This window comes from Vigna unguiculata, chromosome 9 (assembly GCF_004118075.2).
Source record: "Vigna unguiculata cultivar IT97K-499-35 chromosome 9, ASM411807v1, whole genome shotgun sequence".
NCBI lineage: Eukaryota > Viridiplantae > Streptophyta > Magnoliopsida > Fabales > Fabaceae > Vigna > Vigna unguiculata.
Genome location: NC_040287.1, coordinates 3,109,064 through 3,136,481, shown reverse-complemented (window position 1 = coordinate 3,136,481; position 27,418 = coordinate 3,109,064). Strand labels below are relative to the sequence as shown.

Below are 27,418 nucleotides of genomic sequence, written 5' to 3'. Positions count from 1 at the left end.
TAAGTTTCAAGAACAAAATACCCTTGCAATCTTCGGAAGTTCCTCGGCACAAACTTCTACAAATAGCCATGGGATTGCAGCTAATAGATCAGACATTAGATAACCAGAGTGACCATAGATGTGTCATATTATATATGAAAGTCATAATCAGGACAACAAACTGTCCGGAGAGGAGAGCCGCATTCGTTATCTGATGAAACACAAAATGGTCACATTTACATTAGTTACAAAACTTTCCCTGAAAATCTCATAGGGAAATCCGGGTGAACAGATGGATGAAGCCCAGCAAAAAACTTGAACAGCATCATGCTGAGGAACTGAACCTGCAAAAAAAAAATGCTGAAATAAAGTGCAGGGGAGGGGGGTATACGGAGAGTAAATAGGAAGGTCAATTCAGCAAATGGAAGCTGATTTTATTAGAAATATTAAATGTATGTACAAAAGCCTTTTCTCTGATTTGTAAGAGCTACAACCAGGAGTGGTTGCTACCATATAATCACTAGGAATGAATACTAACTTGTACCTAGAACAAAATGATCTTTACAGTGGAAATCCTGAACTTCAACATGGGCAAAATCCAAAACAGTTGGGTAGGTCATTAAAAACAACTTAGAGAAGGAAGTCTACCAAAGAATATATATAACCTAATTGACGACAGGATCAGCCATAAAACCATCCTATGTAACTAGTCATTTCTTAAAGGTACTTTGTTTCCTTTGTCATTGGTATAATGAACAGGTCTATACACAGAAAGCGGTTTCAAACCATCATATTCAAGTCTGAAAGATCATCCATGGGAATTTCAAGCCCCATAAAATCCTGATCTTGCAATCCATCATCATCGATATTCAACCATGAACCAATATCCTGACCTTGGTCACCGAGATCATCAGGAACACCAAGTACATCCATTCCAGGTAGTTGAAGGTTGGACAAATCAATAGGCTCATGGTCATCATATTCAACAATGCCAAACTCATCTTTCTCCTTGCTCTTGCTATTATTAGACACTTCATTAGACTTTGACTTAGGCTGCTCTGATAGCTTGCCGAGGAGGCCATTTACAGAAACAGAATGCTTAGTGGCTTTCTGCTTAGGCTTTGATTTTGGTTTCCTTTCTCCCTTAGCACTAGATAATGCTGGCCTACCAACTTTAGTAGTACCATTTCTGGATGGCACTTCCCTGCTATAGCCTTTTCCATCCCTGTCTCTCTCACTTCTCTTTCCTTTTGTACTATTTGATAGAGAACTCCCAATGCCTGATGGAGCACTTGAACTCCCAATGGTACTGCCAACATCATCAAGGGACAATTCCCTTTTCTTCACCCTGTTTGACCAAAGATCTTCCTTCCCACTAGCCTGTTCAGAGGAACCATTTACAGCATGACGAATATCTGATGAATTGAAATCATGATCTTTCGCGTTCTGACTAAATTGTGAAGGGTTCTGTTGTGAACCCATGGAACCTGCAGATACAAACACAAGAATTAAATATCAAATTTCAGGCTGTAATCAGGAGCAAAAGAGGGTGGAACAGAACTTGATAAGTTCAAATAAAGATCAGCTCTAATCACCAGTCCATCCAACTCCCCTCCCCCAATATCCCGAACCTGTTACCTATAAACTATTGACAACTAAAACAAAACTTACATTTACACCTCTTTCCAAGCAGGAAGTACTTTTTGTTTTAGTTGGTAATATTTTATTAGACAGGATTGCGGACAAAGGGCTCAAGTCCACAAGAAAATGCCAAATAAATTTATCGCGTCTGAGAAGTTTGGCTAAAATGCTCATACAGAACAGGGCTGAGATAGAAAAATATTACAATATGTTGTAAATAAGAGATTATTAGGATAAAAAAATATTCTCAATATCTCCATAATAATTAGGAAAAAGTATCTTCAGAATCTTCTTATTTATTTCAGCAAAATTTTATTAATTTTTTTAAAGGTTGCGAATAATACAAATAGAGATTATGCTAATGTAATTGGCGTGATTGTTATCAATAAAATTATTTCTTTATTTTCTTACACAGTTCAAGTAATATTTATTCAAGAAGGAATGAGGATGGTACCATTTCTTGCTTCCAGAAAAAAGGAAGAAGCAGAAGGTTTTACGGACTCAGCCTCCATGCCATCTAATTCTCGAACAACACTTAGCTGGGAGGAAGCAGCGAGGAACATATCCTTATACAAAGGCTCGCTGAAGCAGCTCTTGCCTGTATCTTCAAATTGTTGGCATCGTTCCAATGTTCGTTTAACAAATCCCAATGCAGCTTGCTTGGCCATTTTGTTGCTTGCATTCTTCCCACCTGATGAGCTAGGACCCCAACAAGCCTGCCAATCAATTATTTGTCAATTCAATCAGCCACACAACCTATTTATAAAGTGGAGAATACTTTCCACTATTATGTAATGGAGTGTTCAACTTTTCTTCCTGCACAATTTAAAGTACTTAATAAAAGATAAGAAGGCAGGGCATGGGTTTCGTTTATCTGATTACAAGATAAATAATATCCACGATATAAACATCCCTAGCCATTTCAACTATTGTAAACGAAACCCTTGGGTCTCGAAGATATTTGACTAAACTGCAAAATTTTTATTTGAGAAATATAAACCTGATTACGTATATAAAGAATAGTGAGATTAAACAATAAGGTTACCATGTATTTCTCATAAGCCATCATGAGGAGTTTGTCAAGAGCATTTTTCTCAAAATCCCTGTTAATCAAGATATTGTATTTCCTTCAGAGCAATGAGCCAAAAAAACTTAAAATTAAGTAAATAATCAGGAAATAAATGTACACATTTACTTTTCTTGAACTTCTTTTGTCACTGAAGCAGATCGTAATAATCCATCCAGTAGGCAGTTCCTCTTAGACATCTACAATGTATGAAAATAAAATCATAAGGTGAATTAGTGGAACAATAAATAACTTCATTAGGTTCTACATAATATTTGTAAATCAGTTATCTAGATAGCAATCTGATCTATATGCTTACATGATACTTGGAAAGCAACATGTAAATTTTCTGAAAAGTTACTTTTAACAGACAAAAAACAATGGGAAGGAGCATTTAGACGAATAACAATGAGAACATTATAGCTTCGCTTCAGCATCAGTTGGTACCTGTCCTTGGTAATGCTCCTCCAACCTGGTGATATCCTCACAAATTCCTTCATCATTTGCTTGCAACATTTCAGGCTTGAAAAACAAAAAGTAAAAAAATAAGTATGATACTAACCTACAGCGGATTTAATAATAACAGAACATCTTGAATTAAATTATTTAGATGTATTTATGAGTAGATTACTGAAAGAACTGCAGAATAAACTAGAATAACATAGTTTATTCAAGTCTGATATTGATTTGTCATACTTCCCAATATCAAGATTTCATGAAAAACAGCATAAAAAAATCGGAGGAAAGTTAGCTAACCACTGATTCTGGTGAAATTCCAATACTTTGAAGCTCCAAGAGAAGCTTTTCATTCATACCCAAGGTGGCATATTGCAACTCTGAACAGGTCACAGTAGACATGCTCTGATTTGATTTCAACCCAGTTGATGGGATATCAACTTTATCACTTTCAGTCTCATCATGTCCTGATGTTCTAGTTATCCTATAACCATTGTAAGCAGAATAACAAGCAAGATAAGAATTAGATCGAGAATTGTCATCCAAACTACTCAAATCCAACTCTCCATCAGCCTCAAATTCAGCATCAGATGCATCAAACTTCATATCTTCACTTTCACTGCTATACTCCTCTGAAATTAAAGCGGATATAAGCCTTTGACAGAGGGGAATTCCACTGGAATGTAACTGCTCTGCCACAACTCCAGCACCCACTTGATTACAAGGTTCAAAATCTCTTCTATGGCCCATTAACCCAAACCCATTAGCACCAGCTTCACAACCATCTATATATGAAGGAACTGGAGTTGACATCAATCCACTTGATTCATGATTTATCTGAAAAATGAATGAATTATTAAAGAAATTTAAATAATCTATTCCCATGAGGTATGATAAGAAATTCAGATCAATAAAATCATGCTTTAATTATCATTATTACTAAAACTATAACTTATACAAGATTAGTTTGGAATGTTTTAAATATATACTGTACCATGTGTGCAAATAAGGAATACACATACAGATACTACAATGGCCATGGTTCCATACCAAATCAGGGCATAAAACATTTATAGGAAACAAAAAATTCTAACTCCAGAATTATCAAAGGATGCATCAGGGATATACTATTACTGACACCAGCACAAATCTAAAGCAGCTTTCTTATATATGAAAGCACCAACAAGAATGCAATATCTTCCCCACCAATAGGGAAAAAAATTGGTACCTTCTGCTTCCAGTAAGCAACATCCTCCTCAGTTATTAAACCAAAGAAAAGCTCCATCTGCCTCCAGAATTGGCTGGAAAAAGAACGAGCTGCAGTAATAAGAAAATACAGAACTACTCCATCAGATAAAAAGTATATAGGGTACACAATTAGATAATATTTAGTAAGATTCATACCAGAGTTAATTACACCCTTTACAGCAGCCAATAATTCTTCATGCCCATCTTCCGACCCAACTAAAATAATGAACAGAAAAGTGATTCATGGTATACTAGTATTATACATATGAAAAGAAGAAATCACCATTCTTTTCAAGAATCTGAAACTAGTACCAAGAAAATCTGCTGATGAACTAAGTGCAGTATGTTTCTGACGAGCATATGCCTTACGATCAGAAAGTTTCCTGGTTGGTGGACGGCCTGCCCTGCTGCATGGAACTCAGAAACATTAGCTTTAATAAACAACATTGTCAAACCTAAGCAATATAAGATGCATCTTACCTTTCACTCTTCTCAAGTCCTAGTCTTGAACTTCTAAGTTGCTTTACAGTTCCTACATTTCCAAGCTTCTCAGATGTCATTGGTGTTGGCGACCTTGCAACAGGAAAATTGCGTCCTGTCCTACCCTGCCTCCTAACACCATCTCCATGTTCTTCTGCAGAAACAAGCTTACTTTTTCTTGAGGGAAGGATGAAGTTAGAAACCTTTTGAACATTTTGTCCAGGTTTCTGATCTATCTCCGCTGATTTCCTGCCCTTCTCTTTTGGTTTCATCTCGGCCACCCCTGACTCTTCACTTTCAGATAAGGCGGCTGAAGTTAAAGAATCACCTTTTAATTTAATTTGCTGAGGAGAATTACCAGCCAAACGTCTAACAAATCCCAATCCAAGATCATTACCAGTCACATCTGACACAGAATCCAAAGCAGGGGAATCATCAATACTTGACACAGTGGACACAAAATTTGCTTTCCTAGCCGTACGGGAGCTCTTCTGTGGCCTCTGCCAGTGGACAACAGGTGGGGAAGATGATCGTGCTGATGCCATACGCTTGCGATTGTTGGTGCCAACACTGGTAGGGGGCTTGGTCATACAATGTGATGGCTCCCAATCATTAGGGACAGCTGCTCTAACGACACCTGGTGATGACTTTGGAGCTACTCCTGAACCAGATCGTGGTGCCCGAATAGGTGTATTCATTTTTGCACTTGAATTAGGGCTTGCCGAATTGAATTCATCACGAACAGTTGTCCTAGATATAAAACAGTTATTGAGAATCAATATCAATTATAGATTACACTTTTTATGAACACAGAAAAATTATGAACACAATTAGAAAATTACAGAGGGAAAGCAGGATAAGAAATCATCCTCAAAAAGATATGAAAAAGTAAAGAACAAATAATAAACATCAACACAATATTTACTCCATTCTTCATATTTGTATGACAAGTCCCTTAACAAAGACCATGTGTTTTCCACTACATGCAAGTCAAATACCTAATCTTATCATAAAGCAGTTGCTTATCTCTACGACTAATCAATTGTAAATTATAGGATACACATATCACGACAAAGAAATAACCTTTGAATACCTTAGGATCCATAAGAGAAATGGAGCAAATAATCAAACCATCAATAAAAGAAATTAAGGAGAGCAACATGGAGGGAAAAATTGTTTTCGACAATAAAAGATCTACCTTTTGAAGAAAAAAAATCTTTAAGAAATGTGCTCAGCAGTTTGCTTACTTGTTAACAGCTCTGAAATTCACCCTTTCCTTGTCTGAACTGACGGGACGATCCCGTCTATCATTGACAGGAGAATTATTTTCTAGGTCACTTCTTGGAGTAGAGATACGTATGCCCAACCCTGTCTGCTGAGAGACGCCATCTGATTTTCCAGCTCCAACGGTTCCATTAGTAACTCCCGACCTAAACAAAAGATGCATCAAAGAATTATATGATATCCTACATATTGAAGATAATGAACAGGAATAGAAAACGAATAAAATAACATCTTGTTGCACAAGATTTTCTATTTATCCTTGAAATTCGAGAGTTTAGCACAATTCCTCAACTATATTCACTTGTCACACTGTATGGATGGGTCTGAAGCCTTTCACCATTTAACACAGTATATGTAGAGAAACCTCAATCACTCAGTCATTTAACACTATCAAGAGAGAGCCCCATTGACTCTCAATTTACTTTTATTTCCATCTTGTTGGTATGACAATAGAAGCCAAAGATCCAATAAGTTACCATTTTGTAGGACACGGCAGCTATATCTATGATAACACATAACATGTGATTCTTATTGTCAGCTCGAGTACTTATATCTAGCATTAGATGTGTATAGAGCCAGTAATAAAATGATAATTTTAATAAAGATACAACAAACAATTTAAAATTTTAATTTGCATAATACAATGATTACAATGAGTAAAGCCATTATTGTGTATTGTTATAGTGAATCTAAAGCACAAACTTATAACATCAATTGTTCATATAAACTGCTCCACTAATTAATATGCAAGTCAGCATTGAATACATAAGACATATCATAAGTATAATCGGTAATTACATTTGACTAGGGGTGGGCAAAAAATCTAATTTTCTTGATCCAATCCACTTTTGCTCCAATCCAATCCATTTATAATCCATTTTATTAAAAATCTAATCCATTTAAAATCCATTTAATGGATCTGGATTTCAATCTAATCTACATTTTATATATTTTATGGATTGGATATCCATTTTATAAATCAAGATTTTTAAATATGGATAATCCAAAAAATACAATCCAAATTTTCAATTTAAATTTTTAGTTGGGTTAGACTAAAGGTTGAGATGGACTATGCTAAATTCAGACTAAGACGGGCCTTGCTCGACGACCTATACGGATCGGGCAGGCCCGATGACCATAAGAGGTTGGACGACCTATACGGATCGGGCCCAACAATCCAGAAAATTTGAGTGAGCCCGATGAACCGAACAAGGCAGGTAGGCCTGAAAATCCGAACGGGCCAAGCGGGCCCGATGACCTGAATGGCTCAAGCAAGCTCGAAGAATCGAACGGGTCAGGCAGGCCCGAAGACCCGAAGACCCGAACAGGTCAGGCGGGCCTGATGACCCGAACGAGTTAGGCAGGCTCGAAGAATCGAACGGGTAAGGCGGGCCCGAAGACCCGAATAGGTCAGGCAGACACGAAGACCCGAAAGGGTCACGCGGACCCGAAGACCGAACGGACCAGGTAGGACCAATGACGAAAACAGGTCAGGCTGCCCAAAGACTAGAACGGGTCAGGAAGGCCCAAAGACCCGGATGAGCCCGATGACCCGGACGGGTCCGATGACCCAAACGGGTCTATCGACCTACATGGGCCTTACGACCCAGATAGGCACGACGACACGAACAGGCTGGACGACCCGGATGGGCCGAACGATCCGGGCGATCCGGATGGACCTGACGATTCAAACGACCCATATGGGCCCGACGACCCAGACGAGCTTGACGACCTACACGGGCCTTACGACCCAGATGGCACGACGACACGAACAGCGCGTCGACCCGGATGGGTCCTACGACCCAGACGGGCTCGACGTCCTGGACGGGGCCTACGACCCGGACGGGCCCTACGACCCGGACGGGCCTGACGACCCAAACGGACTTGACGACCCGGACATGATCGACGACCTGGATGGGCCCGACAACTCGGACGGGCCTGACGACGTTGACATACCTGACGACCTAGACGAGCCACGACTCAAACGTGTATGACTACCCGATTGGGCCCGACTGTTTGGACAGGTCTGTCCGGGTCGTCGGGCCCATTCGGGTCGTCTGGCCCGTTCACGTCGTCGAGCTTGTTCGTGTTGTCGGGCCCGTTCGAGTTGTCCGGCCCGTCTGGGTCGTCGGTCTCATCCGGGTCATCCGGGCCTTAATGACACAAGTTTTAAAAAATTCAATTTAAATTTCTTTTATAAAAAATGGATTCTGGATTTTGAACTTGATCTAAATATTTGGATTGGATTTAAATCTTGATCCAAATATTTGGATATGGATTTTAAAAAAATCCAAACTACTTTTGCTGAAGAAATAGATTTGGGTCAAAAATCTAATATAATTATTTGGATATAAAATGGATGTGGATTGAATCATTAAAAATCCAATCCATGCCCACCCCTACATTTGACTAGTGATAGATATATTCTCATCAGTAAATATATTCACTATAAGGTAATACTTGAACCTGTCCTTCAATTATTTAACCATTAAAACTTCAACCCCTTAAACTAACACTGAAGATTTACCTTGAAGACTTAAGTTCCAAAGCAAATGAAAGGATTGGTAGGTAACCAATTTGGTTCTTGAATGTGAAGTGCTATAAATTTAATCCTTAAAAGAACCAAAAATCTTATTTAGTCCCTCAGTGTATAAAAAGTACCAATTGGTTCCTAAATATTATAGTTTAATGACAAAATGGTAGTGTCAAATTGGTCCTTAAAATTACATTTTAATGACAAAATGGTTCCATAAAACTTAACAGTAGAACAATTGTGGGATATTTTCAGAGACTAAATGATATTTTTGGTTCTTTCAAGGACAAATTGACAGTGTCTCACATTCAAGGACAAAATTGGTCATTTAACTCGAACAAATCTTTTGGAATGAACCAAGGCCCATAAAGATCACCAAAATGGGTTTTGTTACATCCAACAAAATAATTTCCCTACACATGGCCAAGAACAAAAGTGGATCTGCGTGCTTAAGGGATACAATACAACTATTTTTCAATTGTGACCGTCGTTTGCTAGTAGATAAATAAATAAATTTACAGTCAAGTAAATATTTTGGTCTCTATACCTGTTAAAGATATGTTTTTCTCAGTTCTGCTATTCTGTGTAGTCTTACGGTTGACAGTTGTATTATGCAGCACTCCTCTATATTCATATATGTATGGGCTTTGTAAGAGTTTCACCAATCTTTTGTAATTTTCAGTCTAAGGAATAACATTTCTTGTTAGTTTCAATATGGTATCTAGAGCTAGTTGATCTTTTTTCTTTTCTTGGCTTACAGTAGTTCTTTCCTTTTGTTTCAATGACTTCCATGTCAGATCCTCTTTCAACCTCTTCTGTTCCACCTCCAACCCCTGCTCCTCTAACTGATTCTCAGTCATCTGCTCCAATGCATCCTGTCAGTTTTTTGCATTAAATTATTGAGAAGTTTGATGGCAAGAACTTTTTATTGTGACGTCAACAGGTTCAGCATGTTATTAAGGCACATCAGCTGCACCACTTTGTTGTTGTTCCACAAGTTTCGTCACATTTCTTACAAATCAAGACACAGATATTAATCAGGTTAATCCAGAATATTTTGGTGAGAACAAGAAGACCAAATGCTTCTTGTGCAGCTTCAGTCCTCTCTTTCCAATGCCAACTTAGGACATGTTGTTGGATGTGTTCATTCATATGAAGTAAGGGAATGGTACATGCATATTTTCATCATCAAAGTCAAACAAAGGCAAGACAGCTCCAATCTTATTTAAGAAAATCCTTGCAAAAGTGCACAGTTACTGCTTTTCTTTCTCATATTAAGTCTCTTGTAGACTCTCTTTGTTCAGTTGGAGATCATGTTTCTCTTAAAGAACAGTTGGATTCAATTCTTGAAGGTCTTCCTCGAGAATATGATAATGTTATTGCTCTTATTGATGGCAAAATTGATACTACTACTATTGAAGAAGTTGAGGATTTAAGTCTTGCACAAGAACTACATCAGGATCAATGGGCTGACATTCTAACTAAGCCACTTTCATCAACAAGATTTATTTTTCTTAGGTGGCTGAATTACCCATTCTTCTCATCAACTTGAATTTGTGGGGATATTAGAGATATGCTTTTCTCAGTTCTGTTTTTCTGTTTCTGGTTGACAGTTGTATTATGTGGTACTCCTCTATCCATATATATATATATATATATATATGGGCTTTGGAACAGGTTCTCTGATTGATTATAATCAATACTGAAAAAAAATTTAGGGAAAGGGGCATATTCATGCTAATTTTGTCTCACACAAATACATTCATACCTGAAAGAATGAGAATCATTACTCAATTTTGCACGAGTATCGTTGGCCAGTCTTTGTTGCATTCCGTGTTTGGTTTCCTGGAAAAGGTTAACAGGCTTTGTCAATGCTGTATTTGGAGACCCATCTGGTTTGATGCCAGAACGCCTCTTCTTCATTTTTGACTTTTCCCACCCATCACCTCCAATCGGTAAAGTTCGTTCCTCACCCTGAACTGCACTACTATTGACAATCCGTAACATTTCTTTGTCCCTATCTACAGTCCCAGATGGCCTGACAAGAGAATTAGTCCGTATATCCATCTAGAATTTACCAAACGCAAGTCAGTTTTGGTCAACACATTTTAAAGTAAGCCAAGGTAATCTGAAATAAGACTCCTCCACATAAAGAGAAGCAAATAGAAAGTTCTAAAGTCACAATCACAAGCCATATTCACATGTCTTATTAGACCCAAAAACTTGCACAATAAGACAAAATACTCTGTAATTTGACACTTTCATATAGAAATAACGATACACACATAAAGAACCTAGAATTCATGAAACACATACATTCACACACACACAAGCACAAATGTGTGTGTCTGTATTGGGGGATCAATTTACTCCATTCATCAACTCTTTGTATATATTAAATTTCTATAATCCAACCATTAAATTAAAAGTGCTTATTAAATAGATCAAGTGCATAAATGCTTATAAAATCAAAAGGTTCATTAATAATTAATTGACTAAATTCAAATTAACACATAATACACTTTTTTAAAATATAAGAAAAAGTCATCTCATTTATCTAAAATTTCTTATGCATAATTGTTGAGAAAATATTAAAATATTCAACAGTTAGATTACTGAAATTTAATGTATGAGGTTTTCAACAACGTACCTTTAAAAGTTACTCCTAGAGTAACTAATCCCTACCCTATATGTATATGTTCAAAAGAATTCATAACAGATTTCTATACATTAGGTGGTATGGAATCTCTAAGAAAGCATGGAGAGAAAATGTTCTAGTAGCTAACTTCTGTTAAAACAGATTTGAAACAGGATGCCATGTCACACTGAGATATAAAGAACACTTGAAATTATACAGCTAAGGGATGTAAATATAGTATAAAACTCAATATATTTACATGCAAACAGCACAAAAATGAATAAGCTATAATAGGAGGCCTAAATAGAAATCGAATAGTGTTAACAAACACACATACCCTTACATCAACCAAAGAAGTTCGAGTGCGCTTGTTAGGAACAACTTTGGTTCTTTCTTCCAACTTCAGCTGGTCATGTTCAAAACCACCTGTGACTGCATGACCTTGAATTCCAACCTTACCTGTGCTTGTTCCCAAGACTGGTCGATCACTTAATGTAAAACTAGAACGTTCACTAGAAAAAGTTTCAGCTCGAGACCTTTTCTTTGAAGTTATATTTTGGAAATCTTTGTTGAATCTAGACAGGGCTTCGCTAAACATTTTAGCACGATCCCTGTTAAAGATTACAATGCTATTAATCTCCTCTAACTTCAATGCCAGTAGTAAAACATGCAGAGAACGAAATAACTACCTTGCCCTCCTAAAACTTGCATGTATACTATCCCTCAGCCGTTTGATATCTTCTGGTGCTGGGGATGATAGTTGCTTGCCTTTGGCAGAACTAGATGGAGATTCATCAGAAGAAATTCCAAGAGCAGCACTGACAAGTCGTTTATAATCTGTTTGACGATTAGACTTATGCTCTGGAGCCACCAACTTTAGATTAAAACGCACACAATTGAAGAAGCTCACCACATCCCCTTGAGTTGCAGAAGAACTGCTTCTGGACATATTTGGAAGAGAAGACAGAATTGGATTTTCCATGCTTTCACGAAAGCTACCTGATCTATCTAATGATGGAGCTATGTGGGATCCACGTTGCCCAGGGTACAATTGTCTATCTGGACTTGCCATAGCACTAATTCCCACACCTCTCTTGAGCCAAATACACAGAACAGAGACTGGTGCATGACAAAGTCGTAGCACTATATTGAATAAAGCACATAAAGGGCAAATCTATATTACAAAGGAAACAATTGAACAATGTACCTGAAAGGATAAAAACAACAACAGAAAAATCAAACTTTATGTGCTATGATGTAGAAATACTCATGCGTGCAGTAAACGACTTGGGTAGCAAGTCATGATTCATACTCAAAAGCTCTCTAAATTTGTATGATGAACACAGAAATTTTTAAAATTCATCAAAGGCTAAGAGATCTATAACACGGCACAGTAGAGTTTGTCTGAATAACTCCATTATTTATCTATATTCTAGTCCCAACTTATCTGCAATAAAGTAAAAACTAAAGAGGAATAATGTGATATTACATTTGGCATGTAAATTAGTTATTACATATCCAACGAAAACAAGTGTACAAAAATCTCCAAATGCAGAGAAATAAAAACACCACCACAACCAGCATTCTTATAAAATCTACTTAAAATATACAGTCGCAAAAACATCAAAAAATAGCTTCATGATCTGTATTGTCCATAGCGTTTTACAAAAATGTTTTCAAACAAACGGATAAAATCGCATTATATATACCTCTCATTTTTCTCTATATAGTACCTTGTCCCCATTCTTATATCACAAAACTTATCAGCTCACTGTACTGTATACCACATCAATTTCAAAATTTAATCTCCAAGACAGAGTGAAAATCTCATTTTAATAGAATATACATACCATTACTACTAAGATTAGACACATTATTGGTATAATCTTCTCACTTTATTAGCTCTCTAGTGTATCACCATAGGTAACATAACATATCCATGTTTATTAGTCTTAACAATAACTAATACCATTAGACACCTTTTTGATATAATGTAGATATTTTTGAAATGGCCGACTATTGAATAAAGAAAAACAGAAATTATGCCTCCTTAGAAAAAATGCGGAATTGACCACATGTAAGAAACCTTCCAATTCTACCTGAGTCAACAATGTGCACTACTAACAAGTTCATCTCAACTTTAAAGAAAGTCACATTGATTGTAACTGTGGATCAAATTTACATACAAAACACAAACTTGTCATAAGAAAATCAATTTATTTTACTTTACTAAACCTAACCATTGCATAGAGAAATGTAAATTAATAGACATAAATGCTCAATGTGGCAACAAGATGAAATCTACCTGATTATAAATTATGATAAATACTGTGAAGATTTTGTTAGCGACACACTATATGCAGACCAATTATTGTGACTTACTGTCTCAACATCAAAGACCAATAGGTACAGCTTACATTCTCAACTCCAAACACCAATTACTATGACTAGTTACTTCAAACGCAATTTGGACCCCAGAACTACAATCCCTCATCAATTACCATTTTCTCAAATAAACAGGTAGTCAATATACAGACAAGACAACTACTTTTTCTTTCAATCAGAAATAATCAACAATTTCCAAGATTCATTTTAAAAGTAACCTGATGAAGACAATTGAGTTTTTCTCCCAAAATTTGTCAGCTAGTGAAATAGATGCTTACCATTGTTTGCAAATTCCCGTTCCTACTCTAACTCGGTCTACTCCAACTCCTACATTACTTTCCTCAATTCAATGCCATTATCTGGCAATATACAAGAAACGGCCATACAGGAAATAAAAACCATCCGCTGAACTCCAAGCATGCATTTCCTCATTTTAAATTTTAGCATACAAAATATTCAATTAAAAAGCGAAACACAACAAAATTAGCAAGCTGTATCTATCAACAACATAAGTTATGTTTCACAAGTTCCAGCTACTCCATGCATGCAGATACTCTTCCTCCTCTACTTCCTCGATATCAGTTCGTGCGAAAGCTCAACCAAAAAGACACAGATAGCAACCAACAACAACGTGTAGAAACCCTAACGGTTGAATCAACGCAACAAAAAAAAACGAAAAATAAAAAATCACGAAGCATCCTGTCAGCATGGAAAACCACTGCGAACTCCAAAATAAAAACCCTAGAAGTTGAACAAAATACAAATGAAACAACAGCAAACTCCAGAAAAAGAAAATCAAAAAATCGATACATCGAAATATACCTCGGAACCTCACAATGGTGCTTGTTATTGGTTATGCGAATAGCACAGAGAAATTGGGAGAAGAATCGAAAGGCGTGTTAGAATTTGATATTGTTGTGAGCTTCAAATCGAAGTTCGTACGAAGAAGCCATGGTGGAGGAGGAGGCACCGGTGTTTTGATCGGCAATGAATTGGACTAAGAAGGTTTTACTCTTTTGCCCATGGTTGTGCACTTTTGGAAAATTTAGAACCCGCGATTTGCAGGGGTGTTTTCGTCACTGCATGTCATATACGGTATGACTGGCATTGAATTACATGTGATTATGCTATCATCAATAATGTACTACAAATACAGCCAATATGGTAATAGAATATTAATAATAATAATAATAGTTTTTATTCTTATAATAGTTTATTGTACAAAATTAATACATACGTTGTTCTTATGATCAAGAATAACAATAATAATTCCATTGTGAATTTTTGTTCGTTCCAATTTATTAAAAACAATTTCTGTTTATATTAATAACAGTAACAATTTAGTGAATAGGTATTTCTTCCTAATAATATGATTATTAATAAGGCTTATATATAAAGTCAGCGAAATAATAACTTTAAAATGAAGAAATAGCGTAAGAATATACAATAAATAAATAATGTGAGCTACGTATGAAGTTCTTTTTTTTTGTGAATTTTTTATAAAATACACTGCCATGAAAGTTTCTATTTTTTTTAATGTAGTGACATTATTTTGGCTAATTGAATCGAAGTTGGTTCTTTCTTTAGGATAAAATAAACATTAAATCCTACGTTTAATGCTATTTTGATCCTTAAAATAAAATTTCATTTTGAAATTTCAACAAATTAATGTTCTATCTTTTTTTTTAATTCTTGTACCACATCTAGCCAACTTAACAAAATAATAATAAAACGATCACGGGTCAAAATATTCAAGTAACCGGCCTGGACTGGGCTGACCTAAGCCTAGCCGGCCTGAACTGGTAACATAAACGTCAAAAGAAATAACTTGCCTAAGACAACATATGAGCAATACAAACCGTCAAAAGGAGTAGTCAGTTTAGGTCGACAAGCTTAATGCACTTAGCAAAATCAAAGCCCCAAATATCCAATGAGTCCACAATAATCGACCTAAGGGCCTGGGTTAGGGTCCAGACCCACTTACAACCCAAACTAGGGCCCAAGCTAGGGCCCAGCCCATGACATGACCAGACATAATTAATACTCTATAAATACACATGGACCCCAGTAATTAAAGGTACGCATTCATTACTCCATTAATCAACTGAGGATATAACGGACTACATAGGTAAGGTAACACTTGTTCCTAACGTATCTTGTTTTTGACTCTAGTATACACAAATAACCCAAATTTGTTTACTGATTTATTTAGTGTTGTCATCTATTGAACATTAAAAATACATTGTACTGTCATTTTAAATATATTTTAAAACATTAAAATTAATGATAATTAGTATATTATGAAAGCATAGTATAATAAAACAACACACAAAAATTAGTACAGAATTCAAATTTATACACTATATATATATATATATATATATATATATATATATATATATATATATATATATATATATATATATATATATATATATATATATATATAACGGTGGTCCTATTTTAGATTGGTTAAGAACTTTACACACTTCGTAATAAATGCACCAATGGTTCATATTACATTTCAACATAATTTAATGCTTTATTATTTATTAAATACGCGATGAGTAGAAATTTGAACTTGAACAAATATAAACATAACACTGCCAAAGAGAAATTACATATTTAAAATACTTAAGTTTATGAAGAATGTTTTGTATATTTTAAAATAGTACAACCACTTTTTCAATAATGAAAGTATTTTTGAAGTTATTCTTTGAGATTGGTGGAAATATTATGTGTGATGGTTTTGGTGTCACTCTGATCCCAAATAAAGCTTTGGAAAAGAAACAATGAGATTTGAAAATTGCAAGAAAGGAAATTGAAAAATTGCATAAGAAAATCGTGATGGAGAGACAATTTTTTTTATTATGATGATTCTTTTCAATGATCCTTATTTAGTTAGCGTTGTGACTATGATGTAAATGTGAGGTAAACTAGGTTTGACATGTGCGTTCTTTGTTAGATCGTATTAATATTTTGATCATATGAGGCTACCATCACTTGTATAGTTGGATAACTAAATCATGAAATGAATTTTGGATATTAGGAAGTTTCATTAGTCTTTTGGATATTTTGAAAACATTAAAAATAATTTGATAGTTTATGTAAATCTTATTTTGATTAATATAATATCTTGTCTAATGAGAGAATTTATAGTTGGAACATTCATTTAATTTATCATGTTATCTTTATCAAATATTTTTAAAAACTCAAATAAAAAGTATTTGGAGGTGATTATTTAAATATTGGGTTGTAAAGAAAATAAGTAGATAATAATTAAAAGAAAACATGTATAAGTAAATTTTAACTCACCTAATAAAAACACATCTATTTTGAATACTTGAAATTATATTAGTTAAATACTTTTTTATTGTTTCTTTAAGTTGATACAACTTTTTTTTATATGAGTGTTATTTCAACCAAGACAATAATTAAGGGGAAATTGTTGCAAGTGTTGTTTCGTAATATAAGTCAGATGAGCCCAGTCATAATTGAATTGTGGCGTTTAAGGGGTGTTGGGCTGATGAAAATAACATGTCTTGAAAAGTCTCACATCGCCTAGGATAACCTAGGAGACGAGTCTTAGTGATTATATAATGGACTCTAAGTCTATGATATTCCTTGTCCTGAGTCAAAGACACTTCAAGCTTGTATTTGACTTTTTTTATTTCTTATACTCTTATAATTATTGTTTTGGATTAAATTATTGTTTTGGAGAGTGTGGGTATACTTGGAGTCAAAGGACATAGGAGAGTTATCTATGTGTTTCTTTGTATTTATTTTATTTCTCTATTAATAAAGTGATTCTCGGGGGGGTTTTCAACAGTGGTATCAAGAGCTATGGTTCGTATGATTTTTTCTTAGTATGCTCTATGGTTGTAGCTTAGTCTAATATTTCACATTAGAAAAGATTAATTCCTTGTTGGAGAATCATCCTTATTTGCTGAAATTGCAACGAGAAATTTGATAGAAGGATCATTGTCAACATTGTGTTGACAACGATGTGTTGACGCGGTGAATCTATAGTTGGGTTCGTGGAGGTGCAAGGATTGTGTGTCATGCTAGATCTGTAGTGGAGTTCGCTGTGGTGAGATGCTCTTGGATCTGCGAAGGTGTTTCGGTTTTCGCATGATGAAAGTTCGATGTCTAGTGGCGAAGTTTCGTGTGGTGCTTTGTTGGCGGCAAGATGTCGTGGTGCCATGGTGGTATTACGTTTACAAGTGTTACGTCGACGGTAATGCATCTCCAGCGAGGGAGTTAAACGACATGCACTACTACAAATTCTAATATTACATGAGAATTTTCTTGCAAATTTGTTAAAAAATTTGCAAGAAAAGGCTTTTTCCTGCTATTTTTTCTAAGAATTTTATTTGGCAGGTAATTCATTCGTGGGTAATTATTTCCTACAAAATTATAAAGTTCACAAGTATTTCCTACAAAATTTGTTGCGAAAAGTGTTTTATACAAAATATTTTGCAAAAAAATTGGCAGCAATTTTCTGCAATTTTTTTTATAACAAAATTTATAAGTATTTTCTACAAAAAAAAAAATTCAAAACAAAATTGACAAGACATATGAGTTTTTTTAGTAGTGATGGTGGCTACAAAGTGCAGACATTTGATCTGTGACTTTTCGCAATGTTTGGTGGTTTTGCGTTGTGGGTTGCGACATGGTTCTGACAAATAGTGTATGGTGTTTATGCGCGAGCATTGACTAATATTTATGCAAGGTATGTGGTGATTATACACGAACATTGGTTAGCATTCATGTAGGGTGCATGGAAATTCTTGGGATGGCTTAATTCGAAGTGTGAGATTCTTGGAATGGTTTGATTTCAAGTGAAAATTCTTCAAATGATTTAATTTCAAGTGGAAATTCTTGGGATGGTTTGATTCCAAGTGGAAATTATTGAGATAGTTTGATTCTAAGTGGAAAATCTTAGGACAATTTCATTTCAAGTGATACTTTTCATGCTGGAGTATGATATGACTCGTATAGGCAATAAAGATGTGTTTATTTTAATCAAGGTAGAGAATGTTGTGCTGGTGAAAATAATATGTCTTGAAAAGTCCAACATCGCCTAGGATAACCTAGGAGGTGGGTCTCAGTGACTATATAATGGACTCTAAGTCCATGATGTTCCTTTTCCCGAGTTAAAGACACTTCAAAATTGTATTTGAATATTCTTATTCTTATTGCTTTGGAGAGTGTGGTTGTACTCGGGGTCAAAGGGCATGATAGAGTTGCTTATGTGTTTCTTTGTGTTATTTTTTTATTTCTCTATTAATAAAGTGATTCTCTGAGATTTTTTTCCAATAAGGTGTTATGCTCTTAAGTATAAATAGTTGCATTCCAACTATAACTATAACTTTTGACGTAGTGGTAAACGCTCAATTCACCAACATTAACTATTCTCGATTCTCAATCAATTGTGTATTGTTTAGTGGCATCACCTTCTACTATTCTTAATGCAATCTTTTGAGCTATTATGCATCCACCAACAATCATTTTATGGACTATCTTCAACTTCATGTTGTGTTCATGGATGATCCTCTTGTACAATGTAAGGCTAATGAATGTTTTATTTAATGGATTCAACTAACATCCTCGAACTATTGTAACTTTGCACTAGTTAAGATTGTCAACTTGTCTTATTCTTTATCATCATAAGTTGGACCTAACTCCTATCAGAGGAATGCAAAAACTATAGCTCTTATTCAACCTGCTTCAAAGATCATGTTATTTGTTGCCCACTTAGAGACTATAGCTCTTATTCAACTTGCTTCAATGATTATACTACTTGTTGCTCACCTACTATCCTATCTAACATATGTTAGGGGAAGTGTTAGGATAATAGTTTTTCGAATAATATACTTAGTTGATAATAACTTAAACAAGAGGAGTATGACTCAAGAAAAACTTCAAAAAAACTTCAAGATGTTAATATCTCGCATGATGACATTAATATGAGAGAATTTTCAACGAGGTATAGGAGAATAATTTTATAAAGATTCTTGAGATAAATCGTGTAAAGATATCTGTTTTGAGCATATAGAAGATTTAAAATTTTTATATATAATTGATCATCTTCTTTTAAATTGCTTAGACTATTGATATTTATTCAAAATGTATGTGATTTTTCTTTAATTTATAATTAGTACGGCAGATTAACTTTGGTCTAAAGATAATATATGTGTAATGTCAAATGAGAAATTCTTGACATCTAATTATTTATAAAAAAATGATAATTAAATTTTTTTATTTAAATATTATATAAATAATGATAAAAAATCAATTTTTAAGTGTCACAAAATAAAAATATTTCTGTCATAAATATTTATATTTTCTATACATTATTGAAACGAAAGATTGTACATATGGTATAAAACATGAAATAACATATAAGTTTATATTTCTAAATAAATAATATTAAAAAAATAATTAATATAAATATTTAATTATATTCCATACATAAATAATTTTTCACAACAACAAAATATTAAAAATAAACTAGTTATATAACCTGCGGATGAGACAGATGACCCATACTTTATCCCACATGAAATGGAAGTTATGGCACACTTATATGCTCAGTATGCCTTCTACTCTTTTTATACCACACTGCATGTCAACCCATACGACACTTTCACATTATTATTATCATCTACATATCATAGTTTCTGAATTGACCAAAGTAAACCAGTAACAACCATCTTTTTATTCCCTCAGGAAAAATTGAAGAGTGGGTAAAAAGAATTGGGATTAAAATTAAGAGTAGATAGAACAGTCTCATACGAGTAAATAAGAATGAATTTCACCAACAAAAAGTTAATAAGAAACATAAACAATAACGAGAGAACCAACTTGCTGAATGAAAAAACCTAAAAATTAAAATGTCAAAAAGTTTATTTCAAACATCTAAATCTCACAAATTATTCAAAGAGAAGAAAACGGATGTTTATTGATGCTAATAATAGATTTTCTCAGTCACTAAGATTATGGAATCTAACATGAAAGAAGAGGAACAAAAGTCCCTGTTTCCTTTCTCAACTCCTCTGCTTGCGCACCTTTCCCTCTCTCCAACGTGTTTTCAAACCCAGAAAATTCCAAAACAAAAACAACCGCGTAAAAAACCACGGTTCCCAAAACGCATATTATGATTGTTTTATGCTCCCAAATCCAAAAGCCTTAGGTCAGAGTCAGCGTCAAAGTACCCCCCACCATCACCACATCGCGTTCACACTTCACCACACGCTTCCTCTCCCCTCTATAAATCAAATCACAAACGCAAAAGCTCAAGCGTTCACACTTCTCAAAAAACCGCAACAACCAAATCCAAACACACCATGGGAATCAGCCCCGTCCCGTTTTTCGCTCAAGAAGATTACTCACACTTCTACAACCTATTTGCAGATACAGACAGCAACACCAACAAGAGAAAGCGTAACAGTAAAGAAGACGAAGGAGGAGGAGCAGAACAAAATGGTGATAGTGCTATCGTCAAGGACTTACTTGCTTCGCTGATGCTGTTGGAAGAGGAAGAAACTCGTGAACAGCAAAACAGAATGGTTGAGTCCCAACAACAACGAGATATGTTCAACGCAAGCTTCCAGAACCAGGCCAGGGCCATGGAAACCTACAAGGCCCAATTCGAAGCCCATTACGCCGAATCGGAGGAGCTCCAAAATAAAATAACCAAAAAGGCCCGTCGCGCGGCTGCAGCAGCTGCCAGTTCGGTTATTCTAGACGACACCGGTTCGGTTCAGGCCGAGGTTCCTCCTCAAACCGGTTCGACGGTTCAGCGGAGGATGTGGGTGAGGGACCGGTCGAAGGACTGGTGGGAGCGGATTAGCCGGGAGGACTTCCCGGAGGAGGAGTTCCGGCGGTGGTTCCGGATGAGCAGAAGCACGTTCGACATGATCTGCGACGAGCTCGACGCGGTGGTGACGAAGAAAAACACGATGCTCCGAGACGCGATTCCGGTGCGGCAGCGCGTGGCCGTGTGCATCTGGCGCCTGGCCACCGGCGACCCGCTCCGGCTGGTGTCGAAGCGGTTCGGGTTGGGGATCTCCACGTGTCACAAGCTCGTGCTCGAAGTCTGCTACGCGATACGCACCGTTTTGATGCCGAAGTTTCTGCAGTGGCCGAGCGAGGAAAAGATGAATCGCATCAAGGAAGAGTTCGAGAGCTCGTCGGGAATACAGAACGTGGGAGGCGCAATGTACACGACGCACGTGCCGATCATCGCTCCTAAAATAAGCGTGTCGGCGTATTTTAACAAGCGGCACACGGAGCGGAACCAGAAAACGAGTTACTCGGTAACGGTTCAGGGCGTGGTTGATTCGAGAGGCGTTTTCAGCGACGTGTGCATTGGTTGGCCGGGTTCGATGCCGGACGACGAGGTTCTGGAGAAAAGCGCGTTGTTTCAGAGAGCTAACAGTGGGAATCTGAGGGACGTTTGGATCGTGGGAAACTCAGGGCACCCTCTGATGGACTGGGTGCTGGTCCCGTACACGCACCCTAACCTGACGTGGACGCAGCACGCGTTCAACGAGAAGATTGAGGAGATTCAGGGCACTGCCAAACAGGCCTTTGCGAAGCTAAAAGCGCGGTGGGGGTGTTTGCAGAAGAGGACTGAGGTGAAGCTTCAGGACTTGCCTGTGGTGCTCGGCGCGTGCTGTGTTCTGCATAACATTTGTGAGATGAGGAATGAAGAGATGGATGATGAGTGGGGATTTGAGCTTTTTGACGACGAGATGGTGCCGGAAAACTCCATTCGCTCTGCTTCTTCCATGCAGGCCAGAGACCACATTGCGCACCATTTGCTGCACCATGCTCGCGCTGGCACTGCCTTCTTGTAACTCTTCTTCTTCTTCTTCTTCTACCTTATTCTTTTTGACTATGTTGCAGTAGTCACGTTAATTAACAGAGAGAGAATTAGCATATTAATTTCATTCATTAAATTCTTGAATAGGTAGATTGTATACAGAATTTTTGTCTCAAAAATATAATCAAGAACATGTTTTAGATTTTAGAGTATAATATATTTGTTTCAGCGATTCAGGTATTGTCATGGATTACTGCTACCATGTACTCCCAAGTTGATGCCACCGCGTTTCTGTTTTCCAATATACATATTATTACGTGTTTTGCTGTGTCCCACAACCTCTGACCCAAAAAGATTCGATTTGTGCTTTTGACTTTGGAGTCTTCTTGGACTTCGATTGCTGTCACTGATCACTCATTAGTTTAAAAATAAATAATGTCATATAAGAACAATAGTATAATTCTTCAGCCTGGTGAAGAATTAATTAGCTTCTTGCAGCCTTTGACAAATAGAGAATGGCATGAACATGTGGATTTGTCTCTGCTCCCTGAATTGGTCTCTACAAAGTATGGCAATATAGTTTTTAGAAATGGAAAGTTGTTGAACAAGTGGTTGAAACTTGGGTCCATTAAATTAGGTTTATTTTTTCAGTTTAAGAATAATCATCACTACAAATATCGTTGACTTATGAGAGGAAAGAAAACTAGTTGAGTGCTAAATAAAAAATTCAAATTTATAAAAAAATATATATTTTGGATCATCTTTTCATTTGGACTCCTGGGGGGTTTCGAATAATAATATGATACAATAGTAAGGGGTTAATAAAGTTTTGAGCTGGGAAATTACCAACTTTTCTGAATGTGGTTGTATGATTGTATACTTGCATATTTTGATTAGGGTAGTTGTAGTAATCAAAATTGAAGATATAATACTAATAATCATGTCCCTTTTCAGATAGTAAACTTGCATATTTGGACAATGTGCATGATAATGAATATTTGTTTTTAACATTTATTTATTTAAATTCAGTCTATTAATCTTTTCGGAACAGAAATGAATGAGTTAATTATTAGTGAATTTTTCTTGCTTTGATGTTGACAAGAGCATGGAAATGAATGAATAGACCAAACGACTAAATCAGAAAATAATTTTTTAATTATTAATTTTTCACAACTTTCTTTTATATTTTTAAGAAATTTTTTATTTTTTTATTTTCAATATTTTAAAATCATTTAAAAAACAACATTACAGATAAGTTATCAAAATTTAATTGTCAAAATATTATTTTCCAAACACAAAGATTCAGATGATGTCTGCAATTGCCGAAATTCCAATAACTTTAATATTTGTTTTCATGGCTTTTGATATTCTCGTATAACAATTGTTACCATATATTGATCTTGTTCTTAAAACTTTCTCAATTGCAACCTTGATCGTGTAGGTTCAATTGTAGTGTATGCACAGCTCTTTGGACCACTGTTATTAAAATAAATGGCACTTATAGCATTTCAGCGTAAATGGAAAGTATTTGATTGGATTTCGAGGAAAAGAATTCTGTAAATTAAACAAAAACAAAAATAAACTTCGAAAAACTAGAGGATGGAAATACTTTAAAGTTAAATCATTTCAAATGTATAGAGAAAGTTCCAAAAGGAAAGAAATACAATAAACAAATCCATAAAGAACTAAATAGCTTTAATAATTGCAAGAATGAAAAAAAAAAAACGAATAACTAATTACTAATAATGCATAAAACAATATATAAACTACATAGGAATGATTAAGTAGAGACGATTATTTTTCATTAGCCATTCCACTTGATGATACCAAAATATCAATTATAATGTAAATATTTTCATACTTGATAATGGAATTAAACGTCTCTTTTTATAAACTCGTAATCAAAAGTTATTTTCTAAAATATTGATTACTTGGCCAACAACTATCTCTTAATATTCATTTGTGACCTTTTTCCCAACATACATATTTTATAGGTGTTGGTAATAACTTTTTACATTTGTTTAAAACTCTCTGCTTTAGTACTATAACTTTTCTTTTAATAATTTAAATTGTAATCTTTTTTCTATTTCTATCATTTAATCAAATCAGTAGTCATCTTCTTGAAAATTTGAATATGAATTTAAGTCCCACATTGGATATAGATGTAAAAGTTGAGAATCTTATAATAAAAATATTCATAAATTCATTGTGTTAAGGTATTTAGCTAGAAGTCATGTCAATTCCAAGTGGATTGGATTTGAGTTTCATTGTTGTTAAATCTTCTTGATGAATTATCTCTCGATAGACCTATTAGTAGTATCAAAGTCAAAGATTGATCTTGTTGATAGATTCAAACAAGTACAATATGATTGAAAAATCCTATATGTGAGGATTCATTGTATCAAAAGTCTTTTTTGACAAGGGTTTCAAGCAACGATATAAAAAGGTCACCCTTAAAGTATCCATGTTTGGGAATGCTTTCGCTTGATCGAGAGTGTGACAATTGGAAGAGATTTACTCCTGAAAGAGAGATAATTGAAAATTCAAGTATGAGTTTAAGTCCCACATTAGAAATAAATGAAAAAGTTGAACACTTTGTAAAGAAGAAGACATACAAACACATTAACTTAATGTGTTGGATTGTCAATATCTTTACATTGTTCTAAACTATTAGATTTTACACCTTTTGAACTTAGTTTATTTTTTTATTTAAGTAACTAGAATAACATGAATGAATAAGACAAAAACTTACTAATATCAAAATAAGTTAATTAACACTACTTCAATCTTAAGATTCAATGAAAACACCAAAAACTCATAAAGAGATTTATTTACTTCTTCTCTCCTCACCAAAGACAAAATGTAAGGAGAATTATTTTGGCCTTAGTGTTCTTGGTTTTGTTTCCCTAAGATACAAGACCAAAACATCTATATTTATAAATTTTTTTCTTTCATCCTCATTTCTATTTCTGCTAAATAACTTATATGATATGCCCTACATGACATATATTTTAAATGTTAATTAAATACTTTTTTTTAAAAAAAAAATAATCACAACAAATCAAACATGATATTATTAAAGATTCAAGGTTAAAAGAACACATTTAATGTTCTTCAATTTAAATGTCAAAAAAATAATTTATAATTGCAACAATATCAAATCAAAGTATCAACTATCAAATAATAATTAGATCAAAGTCAAATAACTAAAAAAAATAAAAATGATCAAATACATCAATTAGATGAAAGGAGGATTACATTTCATAATGTAATACACTCTTCAAATAAGGAAAATATACAAATGAAAAAACAAAATGGGTTATGTAATCAAAGTTGTTCTGATGAGAGAATAAATACATTTGATATCTTAATAAACTTTGTGAATATAAAAATAGTCCAACAAGAGAGAATGAATATTTATTTAGGTGAAAGAAAGATTCTTCAAACAAAATGAAACTAAAAGACAAAAACTACCAAAGGAAATATTTTTTTATCTTACCTAAGTTTTTAATGTGGGCTATACCAAATAAAATGTTACAATTTTTTTTAATGTGAGTTATACATATTATTTATAGCATTTATATTAATTATTTACATTTAGTTGAACTAATAGAAGTGATATAATTTTAGTGAATATTTAGACTAACAATGGTGAAACTGAAATGGCTTAAATAAGTGAATACCATATTTGGCTCATTAGCCCGTTACATGGTTTAAAATTAGAATGATGATCATGGTCCATAAGATGCCAAATTAGAAACGCATGTCACTCTGTCTCCTACCAGTAGAGGAATATCAAGTCATGTTGAAAAATATGATAATTTAACTAAAGAGGATCATTGCACCAAAATACTATTTTGCATGGCTTCAAATATTTTGAAATAGATAAATAAATAGATAATTTTGGCATATTATAGTTGTTTAATGTGTCTCGTAAATTTTAATTAAATGAAGTTTATATAATATATTATCAAAGCAATATCTGTTATAGAATTTCATTTAATTAAGATTTAATGAATGCTTGAGATTATTTATGCATTTTATCTTCATCCCAAAGGAATACATAATTTGGCCAAATAATAACATGCTTGAAATTATAAATATGTGATTCCAAAGAAAGACTATTATTTAACAGAATTAATTCTCAAATTAATAGTATACACATGCTTAATGGGACAAACTTTAAGATTTGGAAGGAAGTAGTTGAGATTATTTTTGGCTGCATGGATCTTGATCTTGCACTTTTGGCCGAGCAACCCAGAAAACACGTAAGAGGATAATGTTGAAAAGTGGGAACACTCAAACTGAATTTGTTTGATAATCATGAATTCATTGTATTTTTTCCTTCTTCTACTTCTTCTTCCAAGTGCAAGAAAACTCCAAGGAGTTACAGGTTTTTTACTACCAATTGGGGCCCTCCCTTCCCCATCCCCATACGGATGGTTTACAGGGTTCATAACTATTCCTCTTACTATAGGACGTTTACCTATTCAACATTTAGATCCGGCTCTACCTAAATTTTTTCGATTTACCCTAATATTTTCCACATAAGTTTTTCGGGACTCTATTTCTGAGAACCACAACGCTAAAGATTTCCTTGATGTTATTGAGCAGTATTTCACTAGCAATGAGAAAGCTATTGCAAGCAGTTTACTTGCCAAACTTATCTCTATGAGATACAAAGGTAAATGAAACATAAGGGAGTACATTAGGGAAATGTCTCATCTCGTGTCAAAGTTAAAAGCACTAAAGTTAGAGTTGTTTAGTGACTTGCTTGTGCACTTAGTTTTGATTTTCCTTCCTAAACACTTTAGGCAATTCAAGGTGAGTAATAATACTCATGAAGATAAATGGAACTTGAATAAATTGATTTCTCAC

The 27,418-nt window shown here is 34.8% G+C and overlaps 2 protein-coding genes across 5 annotated transcripts; one reads left to right on the top strand and one right to left on the bottom strand.

Annotated features, from left to right (window-relative positions):
• Positions 1 to 376: 376 nt before the first annotated feature.
• LOC114162976 lies at positions 377 to 14,773 on the bottom strand. Of its 4 annotated transcripts, XM_028047006.1 has the most exons (16): positions 14,533 to 14,772; positions 12,015 to 12,532; positions 11,663 to 11,936; positions 10,456 to 10,754; positions 6,118 to 6,300; positions 5,268 to 5,620; positions 4,871 to 5,180; positions 4,703 to 4,797; positions 4,547 to 4,606; positions 4,371 to 4,459; positions 3,443 to 3,979; positions 3,134 to 3,208; positions 2,816 to 2,886; positions 2,666 to 2,723; positions 2,075 to 2,336; positions 377 to 1,466 (listed from the first exon to the last, which is right to left on the bottom strand). In XM_028047006.1, exons 2-16 carry the CDS (start codon positions 12,395 to 12,397, stop codon positions 760 to 762), a joined length of 3,756 nt encoding a protein of 1,251 aa, XP_027902807.1. In that variant the 5' UTR covers positions 12,398 to 12,532; positions 14,533 to 14,772; the 3' UTR covers positions 377 to 759. The 4 variants fall into 4 exon arrangements, with proteins under 4 accessions (XP_027902807.1, XP_027902805.1, XP_027902806.1 ...); XM_028047004.1 differs by having other exon boundaries at positions 4,871 to 5,620; positions 14,533 to 14,773; XM_028047005.1 differs by having other exon boundaries at positions 4,703 to 4,794; positions 4,871 to 5,620; positions 14,533 to 14,773.
• Positions 14,774 to 20,939: 6,166 nt separating this feature from the next.
• LOC114163822 (protein ALP1-like) lies at positions 20,940 to 22,862 on the top strand. The gene has a single exon (XM_028048175.1). It carries the CDS (start codon positions 21,060 to 21,062, stop codon positions 22,572 to 22,574), a length of 1,515 nt encoding a protein of 504 aa, XP_027903976.1. The 5' UTR covers positions 20,940 to 21,059; the 3' UTR covers positions 22,575 to 22,862.
• The last annotated feature ends 4,556 nt before the right edge of the window (positions 22,863 to 27,418 follow it).